General features: G+C 38.5%; 1 protein-coding gene and 2 pseudogenes across 1 annotated transcript; 2 read left to right on the top strand and 1 right to left on the bottom strand.

The window, feature by feature from the left end:
* Nucleotides 1–832: 832 nt before the first annotated feature.
* LOC109150304 lies at nt 833–3,107 on the bottom strand. The gene is made up of 3 exons (XM_019298194.1): nt 2,625–3,107; nt 2,218–2,505; nt 833–2,122 (listed from the first exon to the last, which is right to left on the bottom strand). Exons 1-3 carry the CDS (start codon nt 3,105–3,107, stop codon nt 833–835), a joined length of 2,061 nt encoding a protein of 686 aa, XP_019153739.1.
* A 2,170-nt stretch (nt 3,108–5,277) lies between these two features.
* Nucleotides 5,278–7,887, top strand: LOC109150303 (annotated as a pseudogene).
* A 635-nt stretch (nt 7,888–8,522) lies between these two features.
* On the top strand, nt 8,523–21,756 carry LOC109150302 (annotated as a pseudogene).
* The last annotated feature ends 1,350 nt before the right edge of the window (nt 21,757–23,106 follow it).

Here is a 23,106-nt window from a genome sequence, read left to right as displayed (position 1 = left end):
GTTTGGATTACTTCCTTCTTCATTCCCTTCCAGTAAAATAACTGCCTGAGCCTATGATAGGTGACTTGTTGTCCAGAATGACCCCCCATGGGAGAATTGTGCATCTGTTCCACTATCCTTCTTCTCAAATCTCCTGTGCCTCCAACATATAATCTGCCTTGGTGTTTGATCAGTCCCTCACTGATAGTGAACTAGGATTCTGGATCTGCCACAATCACCTATTCAGCCAAGATTTTAGTGGCCAATTCATCTTCCTCATAACTTTTCAGAATCTCCTCCTTCCATAGTGGCCTAGCAACTGAAATAGCCTTTAGGTCAGCCTGTTTCTCATTCCCTCTTCTGGACAAAGCATCTACAACACAATTCTCTGTTCCCCTCTTGTATTGAATCTCATAGCTTAATCCCAATAATTTGGTAAGCCCCTTCTGTTGCATAGCTGTGGTGATTTTCTGTTCTAACAAAAATTTGAGGCTTTGATGGTCAGTTTTAATAACAAAATGTCTTCCACACAAGTAAGGTCTCCATTTGTCTATAGCATTAATAATGGATAGATATTCTTTCTCATAAATAGATAGCCCCAGATGCTTAGGACCAAACCCCTTGCTATAGTAGGCTATTGGTTTTCCCTCTTGCATGAGGATTGCCCCCATGCCCTTATAACAGGCATCAGCCTCAACTACAAAAGCTTTATTGAAGTTAGGTAGAGCAAGGACTGGAGCTGAGCATAAAGCCACTTTGAGCTGTTTAAAAGCCTTTTCTGATTCATCACTCCAGTGGAATGCATTTTTCCTTAACATATCAGTCAGGGGCCTACTTATGGTGCCATAGGATTTTATGAATCTCCTATATACCCAGTGAGCTCTAAGAAGCCTCTCAACTCCTTGATGGTAGCAGGTTTAGGCCAAGCAGACACATCAGATAGTTTTCCTGGATCAGTTTGCAGTCCTTCCTCCGAAATGATATGCCCTAAATATTCCACCTCTTTTTTAGCAAAGGAACACTTGCTAAGCTTGACCAGTAGTTGGTTCTCCTTCATTATTTCCAGCACTTCTTTTAGATGTTTCCAGTGGCTCTCCAAGGATGGGCTATAGATCAAAATATCATCAAAGAACACCAGCACTGTCTTCCTGATCAAGGGCTTGAAGACCAGGTTCATGAGAGCCTGAAAAGTAGCTGGTGCATTAGTTAAGCCAAAGGGCATCACATTAAATTCATATAGGCCTTGATGTGCTCTAAAGGCAGTTTTGTACTCATCTCCTTTGTTCATTCTCACTTGGTGATAACCAGCCCTCAAATCCAATTTAGTGAAGACTCTTGCAGTAGCCAGTTCTGAGAATAAGTCCTCTATCAATGGAATGGGAAACTTATTCTTAGTGGTTATCCCATTAAGGGCTCTATAATCCACACAAAACCTCCATGTATTATCTTTTTTTTTTGGAACCAATAGTACTGGTGAGGCAAAGGGGGAGGAACTGTGTGATATAATTCCAGCAGTCAGCATTTCATCCACCATCTTTTCTATTGCATTTTTCTGTAGGTATGAGTATCTATAGGGTTTAGAGTGCACAGGTTTAGCCCCTGGGATTAAGGGAATCTCATGATCCAATGATCTTGAAGGGGGTAGGCTTTTAGGTTCTTCAAAGATCTCCTGATACTCTTGCAAAATGGCAGTCAGCTCAGTGTGGTGTGGTTCTGTACTCTCAGAGGGGTTAATGACATGAATCATACCCTGCAGGAGGTACCCTTGCACCCCTTCCTTCTTCCATTTCCTAATCTCTTTTTTAGAGGCCTGCTGCAACACAATCTTCTTGGTCAGGCCCTTCAACAATACCCTCTTACCTTCCTTATGAAATGAGATTCCAGGAGGTCTTGTGTGCAGTTGAATGGGAGCATAAATGTCTATCCAATCCATGCCAAGGACTATATCACATCCTCCTAACTTCAAAACTCTCAAGTCCTTCTTAAATTGCTCCTTCTGCACCTGCCATTCTAGGCCTTTACAAATTGAGTCACACACCATAGTCTCACCATTGGCCACTGTGACCTTAAGGTTTTCAGCTCTCTCAGCAGTAATTCCTCTCTGGTCCAATACCTTGGGGTCACAAAGCTGTGGGTACTCCCACTATCCACCAAAATCACCACAATCTGTTTTCCTATTAAGCCTAATAACTTAATGGTGTTTATACCCTCCCCTCCAATGACTGCATTAAGGGTTACTTCCACTTCTTCGTCCTCAGGTATCTCCCCAACTTCATTCTCTTCCTCCTGATTTCCCATACTGCCCTCCTCTATTTCTTGACTTTCAGCTCCCTCTATGATATTGAATGTAGGGCTCTTGCACTTATGCCCAGGGCTCCATGGATCAAAGCACCTGTAACATCTGTTTTGCTCTCTAAGTTGGTCCTTGAACCTATTGATCTCAGGGGTCCTGACATTGGATTGCAGGGTGTTGGAAGATGTGGTTTTGGTTGGTATTTGGTGGGGTTGGATTCTGCTTGGCTCATTCTGTTTAGGTGGGTAGGTTTTGGGGTTAGTTTGTGTTCTCTGGTTATTGAATGGGTTCTTTGGGTGTTGTAGGATGGTCTTGTGGTGTTAAGGGAGGTGTTTTTGGAAGGTTCACTCACTCTCAGCCCCTTTTCAAACTGCCTTGCAAGCCAGATTGCATCCTCTAAATTCCCAGGCCTAGAAGTCCTTACAAAGCACCTGAGTTGCTGTTTTAGCCTCACTACAAAGCTATCTAGAAAATACTGATCATTTAGGGTGGGATAGCTCTGCAGTAACAAGCCTTTGTACTCTTCAAATTTGTCAGAGAATTCCACCACACTTCCCCACTGCTTGAAGTTGGAGAATTCCTCCATTACATCCACATGGCTATCACATAACCTTTTGCATATAGCCCTGGCAAATAGGGTCCACTGGAAGCCTTCCCTTAAGCCATTAAGGTAAGTTTCATACCAGAGGGCTGCCTTTCCAGTCAGATTAACACACAATACATGCATAACCTCATCTCTGGGGATTCTAGCTAGCATAAAAAATCTCTCACACCTCACCACCCACAGCCTTGGGTTATCATAATCAAAAACAGGAAATTCATGCTTATACCTCATTGTTTGTTCCCCAGCTTGGTTGTTAGCCCAGGCCTGGCATTGAAATGGACTCTCTACACATGAGGGCCATATTGATTCTCTCCAAGTCCTTCCTCATCATCAGACACCTCATGTGGCTTAGTGAGACCATCTACTGCAGGCTCCTTCCCAGGCCTCCTGCCAAGATCAGATCCCTCCTCTCCTGGGCTGGCATGGGATGTTTGAGCCTGTCCCTGGACTGAAGAAGGCTCAGGAGCTGGAGGTGGCCTATTGAGCCTTAGGAGTTTCATGATCTCATCTTTCCAAACCTGCATATGATCCTTCAGCTCCTGGTTACTATCTCTCATTTCCTGCCTGGCCTCAGTAAGACTACTACTATTCTCCATGACAATAGCTTCTAGTTTGGATATTCTCTCCTCCATGGCTGCTGATGCTGTAGTAACCAGTTGTCACACACCTGCAAATTTGCCCAGCTAATTGAACAGAAATAGGGGTAAAGGGGAAGAAGAAATAGATTAGGGTTCAAGAGAAGAAGGGATTTAGGGTTTTTGATTGCTCAGCAATTCTGTAAAAACAAGCATAAAAAGAGAAAACAATATTCCCGCAATAAATAAGAATAATCTATGCTAAAAAACAAGAGAATCTGCAACAACTTCCACCATTCTCGCTTGTCTTCTACGGCTGGTCCCAAAACGGTGTCGTCTGATGAGGTTCTGCAATCGCTTCTAACGACTAGCCGCAACGACGTCGTCTGGACTCCTAATTTCAACGGCTCCAACGGCTGACTTCAAACGCTGTCGTTTCGATTAATGAATGGTTTGCTTATTTCCGGCTCCAAACGACAACACTTTGGTCCCTCGACTTTTCCCTCCACACTTAGCTTATAAATCTGAGGCTTCTACTGATCTTTTATCCTTAGTCTCTCCTTCCATTCTGCCTCCTTACCATGCAAGATCATGACATCTACGTATTCTAAGTTTTGCAGAAAGCTTGAATTTGTTTGTCAAAAACTTAAGGTTATTTAAGGGGGAAGGATTTCCATCCCCTGAATTTGAGTCAATTGGGGAAAATTTTTTGAGAAATGTGGTAGAATACCACTAGCAATGGTTTTGATTGCTGAAATTCTGCACGAACTCGAAATATCACCAAAGAGTTGGGAGGATTTTTCCCAAAACATTGATTCACCATTAACAAGAATGGATTGCGACTCAGTTTCAAAGATGATTGCATTGAGCTACAACAACTTGCCTAGTCACTTGCGACCTTGTATTCTGTACTTGGGAATTTTTCCAGAAGACAATGACATTAATGTGAAAAAATTGATTAAGTTATAGGTGGCTGAGGGAATAGGTGAAAGTAGGGGGCTTCCTATTCAGCGACATCGACATTTCTTCAGCGAAAGTAGGGGCTTCCTATAGTAGGTGAAACTACGTACTTTGGGAATATTTCTGGAAGACAATGACATTTCTTTAGCGACAGCCTTGACCTGCAGTCCAAAATATATATTTCTTCATTTCCCTTGTTCATTTGGATCCCCGAGTCATTCCATGGTACTTCAAATGTTCGTTTTCATTTTCTTAACCTCTGATGACTCCTGGAACACACCTTTATGCCAATGTGCATGACTTCAAAACACATCCAATCGAGATCCAATTTACATTATCTCATAATCAATGCCTCCAAATCACGTAAATGACACAAAGAGATCAAATAAACACATAATTAGCTTTCAATTAACATAAAATTATATGAATTTGATGTCAAATATGCACATAAAAGTAGTAAGAATTAGCCCTTAGCTAAGTTGTTGACCTCATTTTCTTGAAATAGTTAAAGCTTGTGGTGGAGGGGGAAGATGGGGTATGCTTCGATGGCGAGGCCCAAACAATAAAGGACCATCTCAATGAAAATTCAAACGACTTGGCTTTCATCTCAATTGTAGGGATGGCAGGTTTGGACAAAACCATATTGACTAAAAAGGTGTTTAGTGACAGTGAACTTCAATATAAATTCTTTACTTGACTTTGGGTTTACGTATCTCCAAACATGAACCAGAAGCAAATATTCTTGAACATTCTAAGTAATTACACAAAGCAAATTGATGATTTCAAGTATATGACGGATGAATAACTTGCAGACAGAATCAAGACATATTTGGAGGGTGGGCAGTACTTGATTGTGATTGATTGTGATGGATGATGTATGGGAAATGATTCACTTCAAGCTTTTGAAAATTGCTTTTCCTAACAACCAGAAATGTAGTAGAGTGTTGGTAACAACACGTGAACTAGAAGTGGCTAAACATGTTGATTCAACATGCAACCCACACGAATTAAAATTTTTGCCGTATGATGAAATTTGGGAGTTACTACAAAAGAAAGTTTTCCGCAAGGAATTGTGCCCTCCAAACCTTGAAATCTATGGGAGAAGAATAGCAAAGAAATGCAGCAGGCTACCATTAGCAGTAGTGGTCATTGCTAGTGTCTTTAATGTTGATAGTACACCTAAAGAATGGATAAAGGTGGACAATGATCCCTTCCCAGTAATAAATAAGAGAACCAAAACTATAACAAGCTGGTAAAACTGAGTTACAATAAGATGGATTTCCACAAATAAAAATGTTTCTTATACCTTGTAGTGTTTCCAATTGGGCATGAGATCTGTGCTTAGAAATTGACTCGGTTGTAGATCACAAAAGGGTTTATTCCTCCATTGGAGGACTCGAAGTTGTAGGGCACAACTGAAGCATATTTAAAGGATATTGTGAATAAGAATCAGTTGATGGCGTTGAAGAAAATAGCTAATGGAAAGATCAAAACATGCCGCCTCAGCTCCATGACACCATGTATGTGTTCTGCAAATTAGATGCTTTGAACAAGAAGTTCTTTCAGGAGATAAATGGAGCAAAACTAGACAAAATTATTAATGATGGATGTTGTCGCTTGTGTATCCATTCCTCCATCTTGAGCTTTATATCTTCAAGACTTCAGAGAACAAGGTATCTGGCGACCATATTCGCTCTTTCTTGACATCATCCTTCAAACTAGAGATTCCCAAAAAAACACTTGGCAAAAATCACAAGAGCCTATCCACTTCTCAATGTGTTTGATGTTGAGGCCTTCAAATTCGAAATACTGCCCAAAGACTTTTATCTGCTATATCATCTACGCTTCCGGGCTATCACAACTGATCTCAGTACCCTTCCAAACCTCTTCACTGATCTATGGAACATGCAAACTCATACTATACAAATATATACAATATTTATTATATTAAATATATTTAAATGACTATTTCAAAAAAAAAAAATTAAATGGCATTTACATGACTACTTACCTTTTTTTTTTTTTTTTACACTACCTACTTAGACTATCCAACTATATATCAAATATAGACATTGAATATAGGGGTAATCGCACTTTTGGTCCCTCAATTAGTGCTCATTCTGCAATGTCATCCTTAGTTCCCAATTTGAACACATTTGGTCCCTCAATTATTCGACCATTAAGCAAATTTGGTCCTTTTGTCTGTATGGCCGTTTAGCACCGTTTAAAGCATGGGTAAATGTGGAATTTCACATAACATTGTTTATAATAAGTAGGGGAAATAGCACTTTTGGTCCCTCAATTAGTGCCTAATCTGCAATGTCATCCTTAGTTCCCAATTTGAATACAATTGGTCCCTCAATTATTTGACCATTAAGAAGATTTGGTTCTTCTGTGAGACCATCAGTTTAACTTCGTTTAAATCAGGGGTATAATTGAAATTTCACATAGCCTTGAATATAATAAGCTAATTGTTTTCCCTTTCTCTGCCTGGTTGTTATTTTCATCGCCGCAAATGCTCCGCCACCATCGAGAAATGTCTCGGCATCCACCATTTACAAGTCCACTCCTTACCCATCTTACTGCCAAATTGCTCTCCCCAGCAACAACTCTTCTTCCAATGTCTACGACTATGGCCATTCTCCGTCTGCAAATCCTTATCCGTTGCGCGCAAGTTTCTGCCATTGATCCAAAAGTACCTTCGCCGCAATTCCAAGTCGTTAACCACCACCGCCGTTCGAGCTCTCAAGGATTGCGAGTTCCTCGCCGGTTTAAACATGGATTATCTCTCTAGTTCTTTCTAGACTGTCAACGGGACTTCCCGGTATCTCCTGGTGTTGGAAGCCGACGACGTGCAAACATTGCTCAGCGCCATTCTCACCAACACGTAAATGTGTATAGATAGCCTGCAAGCGACGTCGTCGGCTTGGAGCGTTAGGAATGGGATCGTGGCGCAGCTGGCGAACGACACGCGGCTGTTTAATGTTTCTCTGGTTCTATTCACTAAAGGGTGGGTGCCGAGGAAGAAGAAGGCCGCCGGCGCCGGAGCTTGGCGTCCGACCAAGAAACAGCTTGGGTTCCGGAACGGGCGTTTGCCTCTGAAGATGTCGGAACGGACGAAGGCGATTTTCGAGCGAGTTAGCCGGAGAAAGCTCCTACAAGCTCAGGAAGATGACCAGGTTCTGGTTATTGACATTGTGGTTGTGAGTCAAGATGGGAGTGGAAATTTTACCACCATTAATGACGACGTCGCCGCTGCTCCCAACAACACTCTGTCCGACGACGGCTAATTCCTCGTATACGTGATTGCCGGCGTGTACGAGGAATACGTCTCCATTTCCAAGAACAAGAAATACTTGATGATGATCGGCGACGGCATTAACCAGACCATCATCACCGGAAATCACATCTATGTTGATAGCTAGACTACTTTCAATTCTTACTCATGTGAAATTTCAATTATACCCCTGATTTAAACAGAGTTAAACTGATGATCTCACAGAAGGACCAAATCTGCTTAATGGTCAAATAATTGAGGGACCAATTGTGTGCTTGAAACTAAGGATGACATTGCATATTGGGCACTAATTGAGGGACCAAAAGTGCGATTTCCCCTACTTATTATAAACAATGCTATGTGAAATTCCACTTTTATCCCTGCTTTAAACGTTGTTAAACGACCATACAGACAGAAGGACCAAATCTGCTTAATGGTCGAATAATTGAGGGACCAAATGTGTTCAAATTGGGAACTAAGGATGACATTGCAGAATTGGCACTAATTGAGGGACCAAAAGTGCGATTACCCCCAATAATAAAATATTAAAATTGAAGGATCAATAGTGTGATGTTACCAATATTCAATATAGACTGATTTATCACATTGTAGTCATTTGCTGACTTGGTTCATCATATGAAATTTATTCAGTGCACAACGAATTTCCTTGATCACTCCAAAAAAATTAAAATGGGTTTAATAGGTCAATTTGTTAAGATACAAAGCAGTCAAAGACACATTACTAGGGAAAGATCCTTTCCTTCATTTACACGAGGTCTTGATTGTCTGATCTTCATTTTCGCCTATTGTAAAAGTTCCTCTACCAGTCTCTTTCTGTAGTAGCCATGGAAGTTCTTTTACCAGCTTTGATCATACTTTCGATATCAAATATTTGCTTGGGAAAGGAAATCGATTTAATTTCAAGAACGCAATTTCTGAAAGATGGGGATACCATCATCTCAAAAGGTGGAACCTTTGTGATGGGATTTTTTAGTCCCACCAATTCCTCAAACCGATATGTAGGAATCTGGTACAACCAAATTCCTGTTCACACAGTGGTTTGGGTTGCAAAAAGAGATGCTCCACTTGTTAACACATCTTCAGCAGTCTTGAAGATCACCCTGGGAGGCCAACTTTCACTTCTTGGAGACAACGGTCAGGCTGTTTGGTCCGCGAACACATCAAGATCAACGGTGCGAAATCCGGTTGCAGTTTCTGGATACTGGGAACCTTGTGGTGAGAGATGCAGATGATGAAAAGCTGCAGAATTTTCTCTGGCAAAGTTTTGATTATCCAACTGATCATTGGTTACCCGGAATGAAGCTTGGGTGGAATTTGCAGACTGGTCATGAGGTTTTTTTTACAGCTTGGAAGGGTGAAAATGACCCAGCTTCAGGCCAATATACAATGCACCTGGATCCTGCTGGATACCCACAACTTATTATCAAGAATGGAGCAGCTGAGATTTTTAGCACAGGTCCATGGAATGGTTTACGCTTTAGTGTAACATCAAGTGAACAGAGCAGCAGCAACCTTGGCGCACATGGACTGGTTATAAATAAAAAAGAGGTTTATGTTTGGTATAATCCCAATAATGTTTTGGGTTTAATTAGATTTGTTGTTACAAGCAATGGTATTATAAAATCATGGGTATGGGAAGATGAGATGAAGCAATGGGTGAGTTATCGTAGCCAACCATCAGATACTTGTGGCGCATACGGTTTATGTGGTGGAAATAGTGTCTGCGACATACAACAATTTCGAGGATGTGTATGTTTAGACAAATTTTTTCCTAATAATAATGCCACAGCCACAGGAAGCTTGTCACGAGGATGCCATAGGAGAAAACCCCTGAATTGCCACAATAATGGATCCTCATCATCAGATGGATTCCTCAAATATTCTAATATCAAATTGCCAGATACAAAGCAGTCTTGGTATAATGAATCTATGAGCCTTCAAGAGTGTGAACAAGTTTGCTTAAGGAATTGCTCTTGTATGGCTTATTCCACTCTCAATATAAGCAATGGAGGAAGTGGGTGTTTGATTTGGTATGGAGATTTGGTTGATATGAGAACAATACAAAACGGGCAAAGATATGTTCATCAGATTGGCTACTTCGGAAATGCCAGGTATAGTTAATATGTTTATTATCAGTTTGAAAGCCTGACATTAAAGTAGAAATAAGAGAGGTTAGAAGCAATCCAGCCAAGTTTATAGACTGTTGGCTTAGTAACTACAAGGTCTAAGTTCGACTCTTAGTGAGAGAGGCTTACTGACTTTCTTAGTTTAAGTCAATTTAAGCTGGTTTACCTTCCTGTGGTCCTTTACCGATTAAGATCACAAGACAAGGTTTACTCAATGCGTATCTTTATGTAATGGTTGCGAGTTTTTATCATCATTGAAGAAATAAGAGAAGTTTTTTTGAAACTACAGGGTTAAAAGCAGAACCACACCATTCAACCTCATTCAGGAAGAAAATAAAAATCCCTGAGCTTTGTTTGTCGCTGCTGGTTGTAATAGTTCTTGCTGGGGTGTATCTTTTCTTGTATTTCTGCGAAAGAAAAAGGGAAGAACAGAAGTTGGAGCTGGAGCAAGAATTAGAGCTACCAATATTCGATTGGTCAACAATATCAAGAGCTACAAATAACTTCTCAGAGATGAACAAATTAGGTCAAGGTGGATTTGGAGCTGTGTACAAGGTAAAAGTATATGCATCATTCTTGGATGGTCATGTTCTAATCTTATTTTATTTATTTCAATTGCCTAGGGTGCATTGGACAGGGGAGAAGAAATAGTTGTGAAGAGGCTATCAAAGAATTCTAAACAAGGACTTCAGGAATTCAAGAATGAACTCATTTGCATTGCCAAATTACAGCATCGAAATCTTGTCAAGCTTTTGGGGTGCTGTATTAGCGGGGAAGAAAAGATGTTGATCTATGAATACATGCCTAACAAAAGTTTGGACTTCTTCATATTTGGTACGTTTACCTTGTCATCTATATCCAAATTATTGGAAATTATTGAAACAAAACTAACTTAAACCTTTGGCAGATCAAAAAAAAAAAAACGGTTGCTTGATTGGCCAAAACGCTTCAACATAATTAATGGAGTTGCGCGAGGGTTATTATATCTCCATCAAGATTCCCGACTAAGAATAATCCATAGAGATCTCAAAGTTAGTAATGTTTTGCTTGATATTGATTTGAATCCAAAGATATCAGACTTTGGCTTGGCTAGGAGTATAGTAGGAAATGCAATGGGAGATAACACAAAACGAGTTGCTGGAACACAGTAAGAATTCAAATTTCATCTTAAGATCTTCTACTACACATCTATTACATATGTTTGTTTCATGTCATCCTCTCATTTGGTATCACCTATACTATGTAGTGGGTATATGTCTCCAGAATATGCCGGACATGGAATCTTTTCAGTTAAATCGGATGTGCTTAGCTTTGGCATTTCAGTACTTGAGATAGTCAGTGGTAGGAGAAATAATGAATTTATCAATGAAGATCAATACATGACTCTTCCTGAACATGTAAGTGTTCCATTTTGTCTCAATTAATTCATTCTTTCTTGTCTAGATTATATATTCCATTTTTCTTTGTATGATTTTAAATACTATATAGGCATGGAAGCTTTATAGAGAAGGAAAATCAATTGCACTGGTTGATAAGCATATAGTTGGTCCATATGATGTAGTTCAAGTTCTACGGTCAATCCATGTCGCCCTTCTATGTGTGCAACAATCTCCAGATGATAGACCAGACATGTCTTCTGTAGTTCAGATGTTGGTTAATGATTTTGCATTGCCTCAAGCTAAAGAGCCTGGCTTCTTTTTTGGCAAGGAATATCCTCCACGGACACCTGCAAAAAGTTCCCTAAATGAAGTTACTATTACGACAATGAGTCCTCGTTAAATGTATAATTTAGATTTATTTAAACTCAATTTGGAGTAAACTTAGATAGCAAAAGATATCCTTGTTATATCAATTATATTGATGCTTACAAATTTGAAATGCAGACATCAATAAGAATTAAGAAATGTGAACATTATTTTTGCATGTGTATCACACTATCATGTCATTTAACAGCCAAATTTTAAAATATCACAAAGGAATAAACTTGAATAAAATTGTTCAATACAATAACTCCTAAATACTAGGATTTCAAAAAGGACAACTCCTAGCTAAGTTGATTGGCACGTGGATGCCATAGGAGAAAACCCCTGAATTGCCACAATAATGGATCTTCATCAGATGAATTCCTCAAATATACTGATATCAAATTGCCAGATACAAAGCAGTCTTGGTATAATGAATCTATGAGCCTTCAAGAGTGCGAACAAGTTTGCTTGAGGAATTGCTCTTGTATGGCTTATTCCACTCTCAATATAAACAATGGAGGAAGTGGTTGTTTGATTTGGTACGAAGATTTGGTTGATATGAGAACAGTACAAAATGGGCAAGATTTGTATATTATTAGACTGGCTTCTTCTGAAATACCAGGTATAATTGATGTGTTTATAATCACTTTTCGCAAGCTCATAACAAAGTTGAAATAAGAAAATTCTTTTGGAACTATAGGGTTAAAACCAGAACCACATCATTCAAGCTCATTAGGGAAGAAAGTAAAAATCCTAGTGCTTTAATTTGTTTGTGGCTGTAGCGCAGTGATTTCTTCATTCATTGCCTTCTTCCAACACTCATGTTGGATGGCTTGCTCATATGTTTTTGGCTCAGTAATGTTTGTGACTGCCATGGAAAAATGCTTGTGCAAAGGTATAAGGCTGTCATAAGAGATTACCTTTGACAGAAGATGAGGAGTTGTTCTACACTTTATGGCAACGTCGCAATAGTAATCTTGCAGTTTACTGGGAATGTGGCGTTGCCTATTTAATTTGACCTCCGGGGCTGATTTGGAGTTTCAGTTTGTGGCTGCTGTGGGGTGGCTGTGCTCTCTTCATTAGTATTGTATGCACCATTATTTTGTGGCTGCTGTGAGATGGCTGTGCTTTCTTCATTAATCATGCATGCATCATTATTTTGTGGCTGCTGTGATGGGGATGTACTGGACTGTGCTTCACTGTGAATATATTGAGGACTCACAGTATGAAAATGTTCACTCTCCAAAGGTCTATCATGCTCCTGAAAACGAAATTCTTCACAATTAATAATTGGAATATTAGGCAAAGAAGGTTCAGACACAAGATACTCATTTGATTGTTGTTCCAGATTGCTCAGGGGGAATTGCTTCTCATAAAACACCACATCCCGTGAAATAAAAACAGATTTGTCATGGAGATCATACATCAAGTACCCTTTGACATTGACAGGTATCCCTACAAACACGCATTTTCTGCTGCGTGCTGCCATCTTATGGCGTGAATGAGGGAGAGTTGAAGCATAGCACAAGCACCCAAACACTCTTAGACTGCCCAAGTTAGGAGCTCTGCCGTGGAGTCTATGGTATGGACTCAACCACTCAATCACTGGTGATGGAGACGGTTGATAAGAAACACCGCATGTAAAACGCATTGCCCCCAAAACTCAAGTGGAAGGCTTGCCTGGAAACGGAGAGCTCTTGCAACATTCAATATGTGTTGGTGTTTTCGTTCAACCACTCCATTTTGCTGTGGGGTGTTTACGCAGGACTTCTGGTGCACTATCCCTTCTTCAGCAAAATAGCTTGACATATTAAATTCCATACCATTGTCACTACGAATACTTTTAACCGGCAGACCAAACTGTGTGCTTACATATTTGTGAAAATTTTTAATCAATTCCCGAGTCTGTGATTTGTTTGTCATCAGGTGGATCCAAGTGTATCTTGAATAGTCGTCGACTATGGTTAGAAAGTATCGCTCCCCTCCTAAAGATTGAACCCAAAATGGTCCCCAAATATCAACATGTAACAACTCAAAGCATGCGTTAGATGTAGTACTGCTCAAAGGAAATGGAGAGCGCTTTTGTTTAGCGAAATGACAAGCATCACACGCAATATTCTTCACATGAGAGGCAGTAATATCATTTAAGAGATGCATTTTATTGATGGGAAAATGTCCCAATCTTTTGTGCCATACTTCAACACTACAGTTCATGGCTATGGTTTTACAGGAATCAAAAGGAGTCTTTGGTGTTTGAAGCAGCAAATAGAGTCCATTCTCCTCCTTAGCAAAACTAACTATCTTCCCATGGCTCCCTTGGAGAACACACTGATTAGAATAGAACGTTAATGTGTAGGGAGAGTTCTGTAGAAGCTTACTGACAGACACAATATTGAATTTAAAAGCTGAGATATGCAAGGCATTCCTTAATCACAAATCATCACTGAGTTTCACATCTCCCACATGCTCTACTATGACAGATTTCCCATCCGGCATGTTAACAACTACCCCCTCAACAGCATGGTATTCATCAAATAGTTCAATAGAGCAAATAATATGATCAGATGCACCAGAATCCAAAATCCAATTGGATGAAGATAAGGCAATGGAATTAATGTGAGAGTTAGTGCACTTGCCTCCTGTCTGTGGCTCTGTTTTATTGAAGTTTGGCACAAGAGAGATTGCAGTTGTGGTTGAATTGCTATTTTGCCCCATTTGGATCTGAAGATGCGAGATTAGCTTCTGGAGTTGAGTAGAGGTCACAGCAGTTTCTGAGCTTGATGTGGTTGCTGAAACCTGTTGCTTGCCTAGTGACGGAGATACGAGAATCGCTTTGGCATTCTCGTTTCTGCTGAGATAGATAGGATTCTCTATATCCTCCTGAATGTTCCTCCTCTGTGGAGTCAGGCTATGGTGTGGATTAATTGCAGGTGGCGTGCGAACTGGAAATTGCTCGATCGGCGGTGTCGTTTTCTGATTCGCTTCTCCGACACCGAAAATCGCAGCGGCATAGCTCCCCCTCCGTGGCTCTAGTGGCAGAGATACGAGAATCGCTTTGGTATTCTCGTTGCTGCTGAGATAGAAAGGATTCTCTATATCCTCCTGAATATTCCTCCTCTGTGGAGTCAGGCTATGGTGTGGATTAATTGCAGGTGGCGTGCGAACTGGAATTTTCTCGATCGGCGGCGGCGTTTTCTGATTCGCTTTTCCGGCACCGAAAATCGCAGCGGCATAGCTCCCCCTCCGTGGCTCTAATACCATGATGAGGAAGCTGAACGAAGGTTAGTGATATGAGAGAGAGAGAGAGAGTTCATGGAAGCAGAATGTGTTTCATTAGATTCTACAAGATGAAGATACAACTAGCTATATAGGAAAGGTGACGGGAGGAAGGGAGCAATGGCAGTTAGAACAACATAACAATCTGCCTTGCTTAATTACAATTATGAACTTGACTATTATGCCCTCCTATTTTATTTGATGTGCCGTTGTACATACCCTCTGTTATTGTCGCTGCTGGTTGTAATAGTTCTTGCTGCGATGTATCTTTTTTTCTATTTCTACAAAAGAAAAAGGAAAGAACAAATGTTGAAGCAAGAATTAGATCTACCAATATTTGAAATTGGTCAACAATATCAAGAGCAACAAATAACTTCTTAGAGATAAACAAATTAAGTCAAGGTGGATTTGGAGTCGTATACAAGGTAAAAATATATGCATCTTTTTTCGATGGGCATGTATGTACATAATCTTATTTTATTTATTTTATTAATTGCTTATGGTGCATTGGATGGGGGAGAAGAAATAGCTGTGAAGAGGCTATCAAAGAACTCCAAACAAGGACTTGATGAGGAATTCAAGAATGAAGTTATTTGTATAGTCAAATTACAACATCGGAAGCTTCTAGGATGCTGCATTAGCGGAGAAGAAAAAATGTTGATTTATGAATACATGCCTAACAAAAGGTTGGACTTCATATTTGGTATGGTTATCTTCTCCTCTATATAACCAAATCTGTATTATAAATCTTTGGAACTAAACTAAGAAAAACCTTTTGTAGATCAAACAAAGAAAAAGTTGCTTGATTGGCCAAAACACTTCAACATAATTAATGGAGTTGCGCGGGGGTTATTATATCTCCATCAAGATTCTCGACTAAGAATAATCCATAGAGATCTCAAAGCCACAGAAACCTATCCTATTACAATATTAACTATAAGTGTAACATATAATTATAATATTGTTAACACACACCCTCAAGCACAAGGGTGGACCATGGTTCATGCAATAATGACAATCGTTATACCGTGCACCAAGGCGCACATAGCAATGTGCGCCCCGCGCCTCTCAAAACAATGTCGTTTTATTAAGTTGTGTGGGGAATTGACGCGTTTATAAAATTCTGTGCATTCTGTTATAAAATTCTGTACATTCTGTTATATAATTCTGTACATTCTATTATATAATTCTGTAAGTTCGAAACATGGAAATTTGTTTTAATGTGTATTATGTTAAGATTTTATGTATATTATGTATTATGTTAGATTATGTGTATTATCCTTTCAAAAAAGATTATGTATATTCTGTTATAAAATTCTGTACATTCTATTATACAATTCTGTGCATTCTATTATACAATTCTGTACATTCGAAACATGAGATTTTTTTTAGAAATTAACACTAGACACACGAAATGTACAAACCGACGTCATTTTTGGCCAGGGTGCACAATGTACGCGTGCACGGTATAATTTGCCTAATAATGATTGCTATTGTCCAAAACGGGCCAAGAACATAACTTTTCGCAAATTATGTTGTGGAAACGTGTTCACCATGCACATGGTGAACACATGGGTATATCTATAATTTCTATAGTGTAGATTCATAATTTTTTTTTTTTTTTTGAAAATGTAGATTCATAATTTTGTTTTTCATTTGTTGTTAATTGTATAATAGAAAATCTAGAATTTTATAACTGAAAATTCCCATGTTTGGAATGTACAGAATTATATGGCCCTATTTGGTAAATGACTATTAGTTGATTGGGTTAACTAGAGGGTATAACTAGTTGATAACATTAGCTGATTGTAGAAAATTGTTTGGTAAATTAGCTGTTAGCTGATAGTTGTTTTGTATAATTTATTTTCTCAAAAAGCTAATTGAAAAAATTGCTTTGAGTAGCTTTTTGAATTTTAGCATTTTAGAGTTCAAAAAGCTAATTAACCAAACACTTATATTGATTTTTAAACCAAGTCAAACAACTAATAGTGGTCAAATAAGCTAAAATTGACATATAGGCTAATTATTTTACCAAACAGGACTAATAGAATGCACATAATTTTATACCTGAAAACAAGAATTTTATAATTAAAATTTTTCATATTTTGAATGTACAGAATTATATAATAAAATGCATAGAATTTTATACCTAAAAATATAAAATTTACCAAAATGATGTTGTTTTGGTCGGCTCAGACAATGTGCGCTCTATGAAGAGATTAAGTGTATGTTTATTGATGTAATGCACACCCTATATATAGTACATGGAGGAGTGAAGATAGCAAGAAGTTACAACCAAATACAACTAGTCTATAGGAACACAAATAGAATAAATAACAGCTAAAGATATACTAGCCACATATTGGCTTAATTAACACGCTCTGGCGCACAGTATAATGATTGGGACATTTAAGACACGCTTTGAGGAAATTAAAAGGACCACCCGACATTTACATGCAGTCTTGTTGTCATCAGAATCAATCCACCAATTCACCAAAGTTGACAAGTCCTCCCAACTCTTTTTTTTGGTCACCTTTTTGAAGTCTGCTGCTTTGTAATAGTTCGCCTAACTTTGTAATACTCCATTGGGTTGTCACCATGGTCACAATAAGACTAGATTGATAATATTTGGAACAGTTGAGAAACGAAAATTTTAAAAATTAATAATAAAATATTAAATTGCAAAGAAGAAAACAATTGAAGGATCAATAGTGTGATGTTACCATACAAATGTATTAATGTTTAGTATTTTTAGTTTGAATCGATTAGTTATAGACAATATATGATGATTTTTTGTCACATTATGATCTTTTGCCAACTAAGTTCATAAGAGACTTATGTATCCAGTGTACAGTGTTGGATAGGAGCTGCGAGTTTCCTTGTCCACTCAAAAAAAAAAAAAATTATAATGGGTTTAATAGGTGAATTTGATAAGATGCAAAGCAGACAAGACATGTGAGTAGGGAAAGATCCCTCCCTGCATTTACACGAGGTATTGATTGTCTGATCTTCATTTTCGGCTATTGTAAAAATTCCTCTACCAGTCTCTATCTGCAGTAGCCATGGAAGTTCTTCTCCCAGTTTTGGTTTTGTCTTTCTTACTTTCAATATCAAATATTTGCTTGGGAAAGGATATCAATTTAATTTCAAGAACGCAATTTCTGAAAGATGGGGATACCATCAGCTCAAAAGGTGGAACCTTTGTGATGGGATTTTTTAGTCCCACCAATTCCTCAAACCGATATGTAGGAATCTGGTACAACCAAATTCCTGTTCACACAGTGGTTTGGGTTGCAAACAGAGATGCTCCACTTGTTAACACATCTTCAGCAGTCTTGAAGATCACCCTGGGAGGCCAACTTTCACTTCTTGGAAACAACGGTCAGGCTGTTTGGTTTGCGAACACATCAAGATCATCGGTGCAAAATCAGGTTGCAGAGTTGCTGGATTCAGGGAACCTGGTGGTGAGAGATGCAGATGATGAAAACCCCGAGAATTTTCTCTGGCAAAGTTTTGATTATCCAACTGACAATTTTTTACCCGGAACGAAGGTTGGGTGGAATTTGCAGACTGGGCATGAGGTTTTCTTAACAGCTTGGAAGAGTGAAAATGACCCAGCTTCAGGCCAATATACACTGCACCTGATTCCTACTGGATATCCACAACTTATTGTCAAGAATGGAACAACTGAGATTTTTAGCTCAGGTCCATGGAATGGTTTGCGCTTTACTGTAATAACAGTAGAACAGAACATCAACAACCTTGGCCCACAAGAAGTGGTTATAAATAAAAAGGAGGTTTATTATTGGTATAATCCCAATAATGATTATATAGATTTGTTGTTACAAGCAATGGTTTTTTAAAAGCATTGGTATGGGAAGATGAGATGAAGCAATGGGTGAGTTATCGTAGCCAACCTGCAGATATTTGTGGAACATATGGTTTATGTGGTGGAAATGGTCTCTGCGACATACAGCAATTTCATGGTTGTGTATGTTTAGACCAATTTTTGCCTAATAATGCCACAGCCACAGGAAGTTTGTCGCCAGGATGCCATAGGAGAAAACCCCTGAATTGTCACTTTAATGGGTCTTCATCCGATGGATTCCTCAAATATTCTGATATCAAATTGCCAGATACAAAGCAGTCTTGGTATAATGAATCTATGAGCCTTCAAGAGTGTGAACAAGTTTGCTTGAGGAATTGCTCTTGTATGGCTTATTCCACTCTCAATATAAGCAATGGAGGAAGTGGGTGTTTGATTTGGTATGGAGATTTGGTTGATATGAGAACAGTACATAATGGGCAAGATATATTCATCAGATTGGCTACTTCTGAAATGCCAGAAATGCCAGGTATAGTTAATGTGTTTATTATCAGTTTGATAGCCTGACAACAAAGTAGAAATAAGAGAAATTAGGAAGCAACTCAGCCAAGTTGATCAAACTGTTGACTTAGTAACTACAAGGTTCTAAGTTTGATTCTCCGTGGGAGAGGCCAATTGACCTTTTTAATTTAAGTCAATCAACTTTGAACAATTTATGGTGATTTACCTTCTTGTGGTCCTTTACCGTCTAAGGTCACAAGGAAAAATTTACTCAATGCGCACCTTCATGTAATGGTTGCGAGTTTTTCTCATCGTTAAAAAATGAATAAATAAGAGAAGTTTTTTTGAACTACAGGGTTAAAAGCAGAGCCACATCATTCAACCTCATTCAGGAGGAAAATAAAAATCCTTGCGCTTTGTTTGTCACTGCTGGTTGTAATAGTTCTTGCTGGGGTGTATATTTTCTTGTATTTCTGCAAAAGAAAAAGAAAAGAACAAAGATTGAAGCAAGAATTAGAGCTACCACTATTCGATTGGTCAACAATATCAAGAGTTACAAATAATTTTTCAGAGATGAACAAATTAGGTCAAGGAGGATTTGGAGTCGTGTACAAGGTAAAAGTAGATGCATCTTTTGTGTGTGTGTATGTGTGTGTGAATCACGAGGTAGTTCAGGTCTTTCTCCGTCCGTTTAACGGTGTAGATTCACCCGACTAATCCTCGTTCGTTCCGGGAGGCACATGAGCTAGCCGAAAGGGAATCGTCACTTGTGGGAATCGAACCCATCTATCTTGAATGGGTAAGTACATAATCTTATTTTATTTATTTGAAATGCTTAGGGTGCATTGGATGGGGGAGAAGAAATAGCTGTAAAGAGCAATGTTGCAAAACACACTAGGCGCCCCCTAGGCGCCAAGGGGGCGCCTAGCGCCTAGGCGCCGATTTTTAAATTTTTTTTTATTTTTTAATTAAAAATAAAATTTAAAATTTAAAATTTTTAAAATTTAGTAATAAAACATAAGGTTTCTATAGTTATTTCTTAGAAATTATTTACAAAAGTGGTTGTAAAAGTGTTCAAAAGATTTTTTAAACCATCTAAATACATAAAAAACTAAAATTAAGAGCTAAAGAAGCATTTTTTTGAGAAATTAGTGGACCAAACCGCCTTCGGCTGTTTGCGGTGGATAGATCTCGAAAAAATACGCGATTTGAAAAAAAAAATTGTCCAAATCGGACAACCGAGTCAAAAGTTATGCCTTCCGAAACTTTTCCGACATTTTCAAAAAAAAAAAAAAAAAAAAAACCTGCCGAACCGGCCGGCCGTGGAGGAGGCCGCGGAGGCCGTTCCTCGCGGCGGCGCAATGGCGCCTAGGCGCGATTTTTGCAACATTGGTAAAGAGACTATCAAAGAATTCCAAACAAGGACTTGAAGAATTCAAGAATGAAGTTATTTGCATTGCTAAATTGCAACATAGGAATCTTGTCAAGCTTCTGGGATGCTGCATTAGGGGAGAAGAAAAAATGTTGATCTATGAGTACATGCCTAACAAAAGTTTGGACTTTTTTATATTTGGTATGGTTATCTTCTCCACTATATAACCAAATCTATATTATAAATAATTAAATATTGGAACAAAACTAAGGAAAACCTTTTGCAGATCAAACAAAGAAAAAGTTGCTTGATTGGCCAAAATGCTTCAACATAATTAATGGAGTTGCACGAGGGTTATTATATCTCCATCAAGATTCACGACTAAGAATAATCCATAGAGATCTCAAAATTAGTAATGTTTTGCTTGATATTGATTTGAATCCAAAGATATCAGACTTCGGCTTGGCTAGGAGTATTGTAGGAAATGCAATGGGAGATAACACAAAACGAGTTGCTGGAACATAGTAAGAATTTGAATTTCATCTTAAGATCTTCTACTGCACTACATCTATTGCATATGTTTGTTTCATGTCATCCTCTCATTAGGTATCACCTATACTATGTAGTGGGTATATGTCTCCAGAATATGCCGGGCATGGAATCTTTTCCGTTAAATCGGATGTGTTTAGCTTTGGCATTTCAGTACTTGAGATAGTCAGTGGTAGGAGAAATAATGAGTTTATCAATGAAGATCAATACATAACTCTTCCTGAACATGTAAGTGTTCCATTTTATATGTTTCCATTAATTCATTCTTTCTTGTCTAGAATATATATTCCATTTTTCTTTGTATGATTTTAAATACTATATAGGCATGGAAGCTTTATAAAGAAGGAAAATCAATTGCACTGGTTGATAAGCATATAGCTGGTTCATATGATGTAGTTCAAATTCTAAGGTCAATCCATGTCGGCCTTCTATGTGTGCAACAATCTCCAGAAGATAGACCAGTCATGTCTTCTGTAGTTCAGATGCTCGTTAATGATTTTGCATTGCCTCAAGCTAAAGAGCCTGGCTTCTTCTTTGGTAAGGAATATCCTCCACGCACATATGCAAAAAGTTCCCTAAATGAAGTTACTATTACGACATTGAGTCCTCGTTGAATGTATAATTTTGATTTATTTACACTCAATCTGAAGAAAACTTAAATAGCAAAAGATATCCTTGTTATATCAATTATATTGATGCTTACAAATTTGAAATGAGACATCGATAAGAATTAAGAAATGTGTACATTATTTTTGCATGTGTATCACATTATCATGTCATTTAACAACCAAATTTTAAAACTTCACAAAGGAATAAACTTGAATAAAATTGTTCAATACAATAACTCCTAAATACTAGGATTTCAAAAAAGGACAACTCCTAGGCCCTAGCTAAGTTAAACTCTCTATAGTAATAATTTAGAGTCTAGACTGTAGGTTATTATCTCTTTGTGGTTTTTGGTTGGTTATGCTCATTCAAGTCAAATTGCGGTAAAGTCATATCAACTGCATTTTATTATTATTATTTTTTGAATGTTACTGGCCCTATTACATTGTAGTATCTGTTCATATACTTTCTCAACCTACTGAAACACAAAGAACCAATAACGCCTCCACTGAGGCTCGAACTTGTAACCTTCCAAATGGAAGTCCAACCCGGGTACCATTAGACCACATAGTCTTGGTTAACAATAATTGTCGTTTTTCCAATATTTGCGGGTTCCATCGTTTTCTTTCTTCCCCATAAAGGAAATAGGGTAATTAGATGGTATACACTTTGTATATGTATTTTAGAACTCCTTATAACGACTTATACATTTTGTTTTCATTTCCAGGTGGACGATATTATTATTATTATTACACACTTGAACTCTTTAAAATTGTAAAATTAGACCTAATTTACAGGTAATCAACTGGTCACCAAGTAAAAAATTTAAAAATATATTTTTTATATTTATTTTTGGCCGGCTAGCGACGTTCGTCGCCACCTTCCTGTCTGGAAAGAGGCCTATCTGGAAGGAGGAGCTATGGCTGTTCCCGGCTATGGTTCCGTCCAAGCACGAATCCAAGTGTCATGACCTTGAGAGCTAGAAGAAGAAATTTGAAGGGGAGGAGTCTCGGATCAGAAGAGGAAGCTGAAAAAATGCTAAGTATGGGAAGTCAGGGGACCAAAATGATGTCGTATGACGAAGGCAGTTATGCGGAGGTTATTACTAATCCAAACGGTGTCGTATGGAGCGGTTAGCAGGAGGTGGTTAGCCGGTTAGTCCAAACGACGACGTATGAAGATGAGAAGTTGAAGGAAGGTCTCAGACGACGCCGTTTCACCACATCTGAGCTGGCTTGCCTCCGGCGAGAAAATAGGAGTTTGTTAGGATATTTTCGAAGGAATTCCAGCTTTAAATTATTGTTTTAGAGAGATGTTTTTTATGTTGTTTTTGGTCTGTTTTAGAGAGATGTTTCTATCTCAAGCTTTTTGTCATCCTCTTCATCTATTTCCTTCT

This window comes from Ipomoea nil, unplaced genomic scaffold (assembly GCF_001879475.1).
Source record: "Ipomoea nil cultivar Tokyo-kokei standard unplaced genomic scaffold, Asagao_1.1 scaffold2269, whole genome shotgun sequence".
NCBI classification, from domain to species: domain Eukaryota; kingdom Viridiplantae; phylum Streptophyta; class Magnoliopsida; order Solanales; family Convolvulaceae; genus Ipomoea; species Ipomoea nil.
This window is presented reverse-complemented; position numbering and strand designations above follow the sequence as displayed.

Coding starts and splice junctions, on each gene's coding strand:
- LOC109150304 (XM_019298194.1), bottom strand. CDS start 3,107: ATGAGGTATAAGCATGAATTTCCTGTTTTTGATTATGATAACCCAAGG. Junction 2,506..2,624: donor AGTTTGAAAAGGGGCTGAGA/GTGAGTGAACCT, acceptor CCACCTAAACAG/AATGAGCCAAGCAGAATCCA. Junction 2,123..2,217: donor CTGAGGACGAAGAAGTGGAA/GTAACCCTTAAT, acceptor TTTGGTGGATAG/TGGGAGTACCCACAGCTTTG.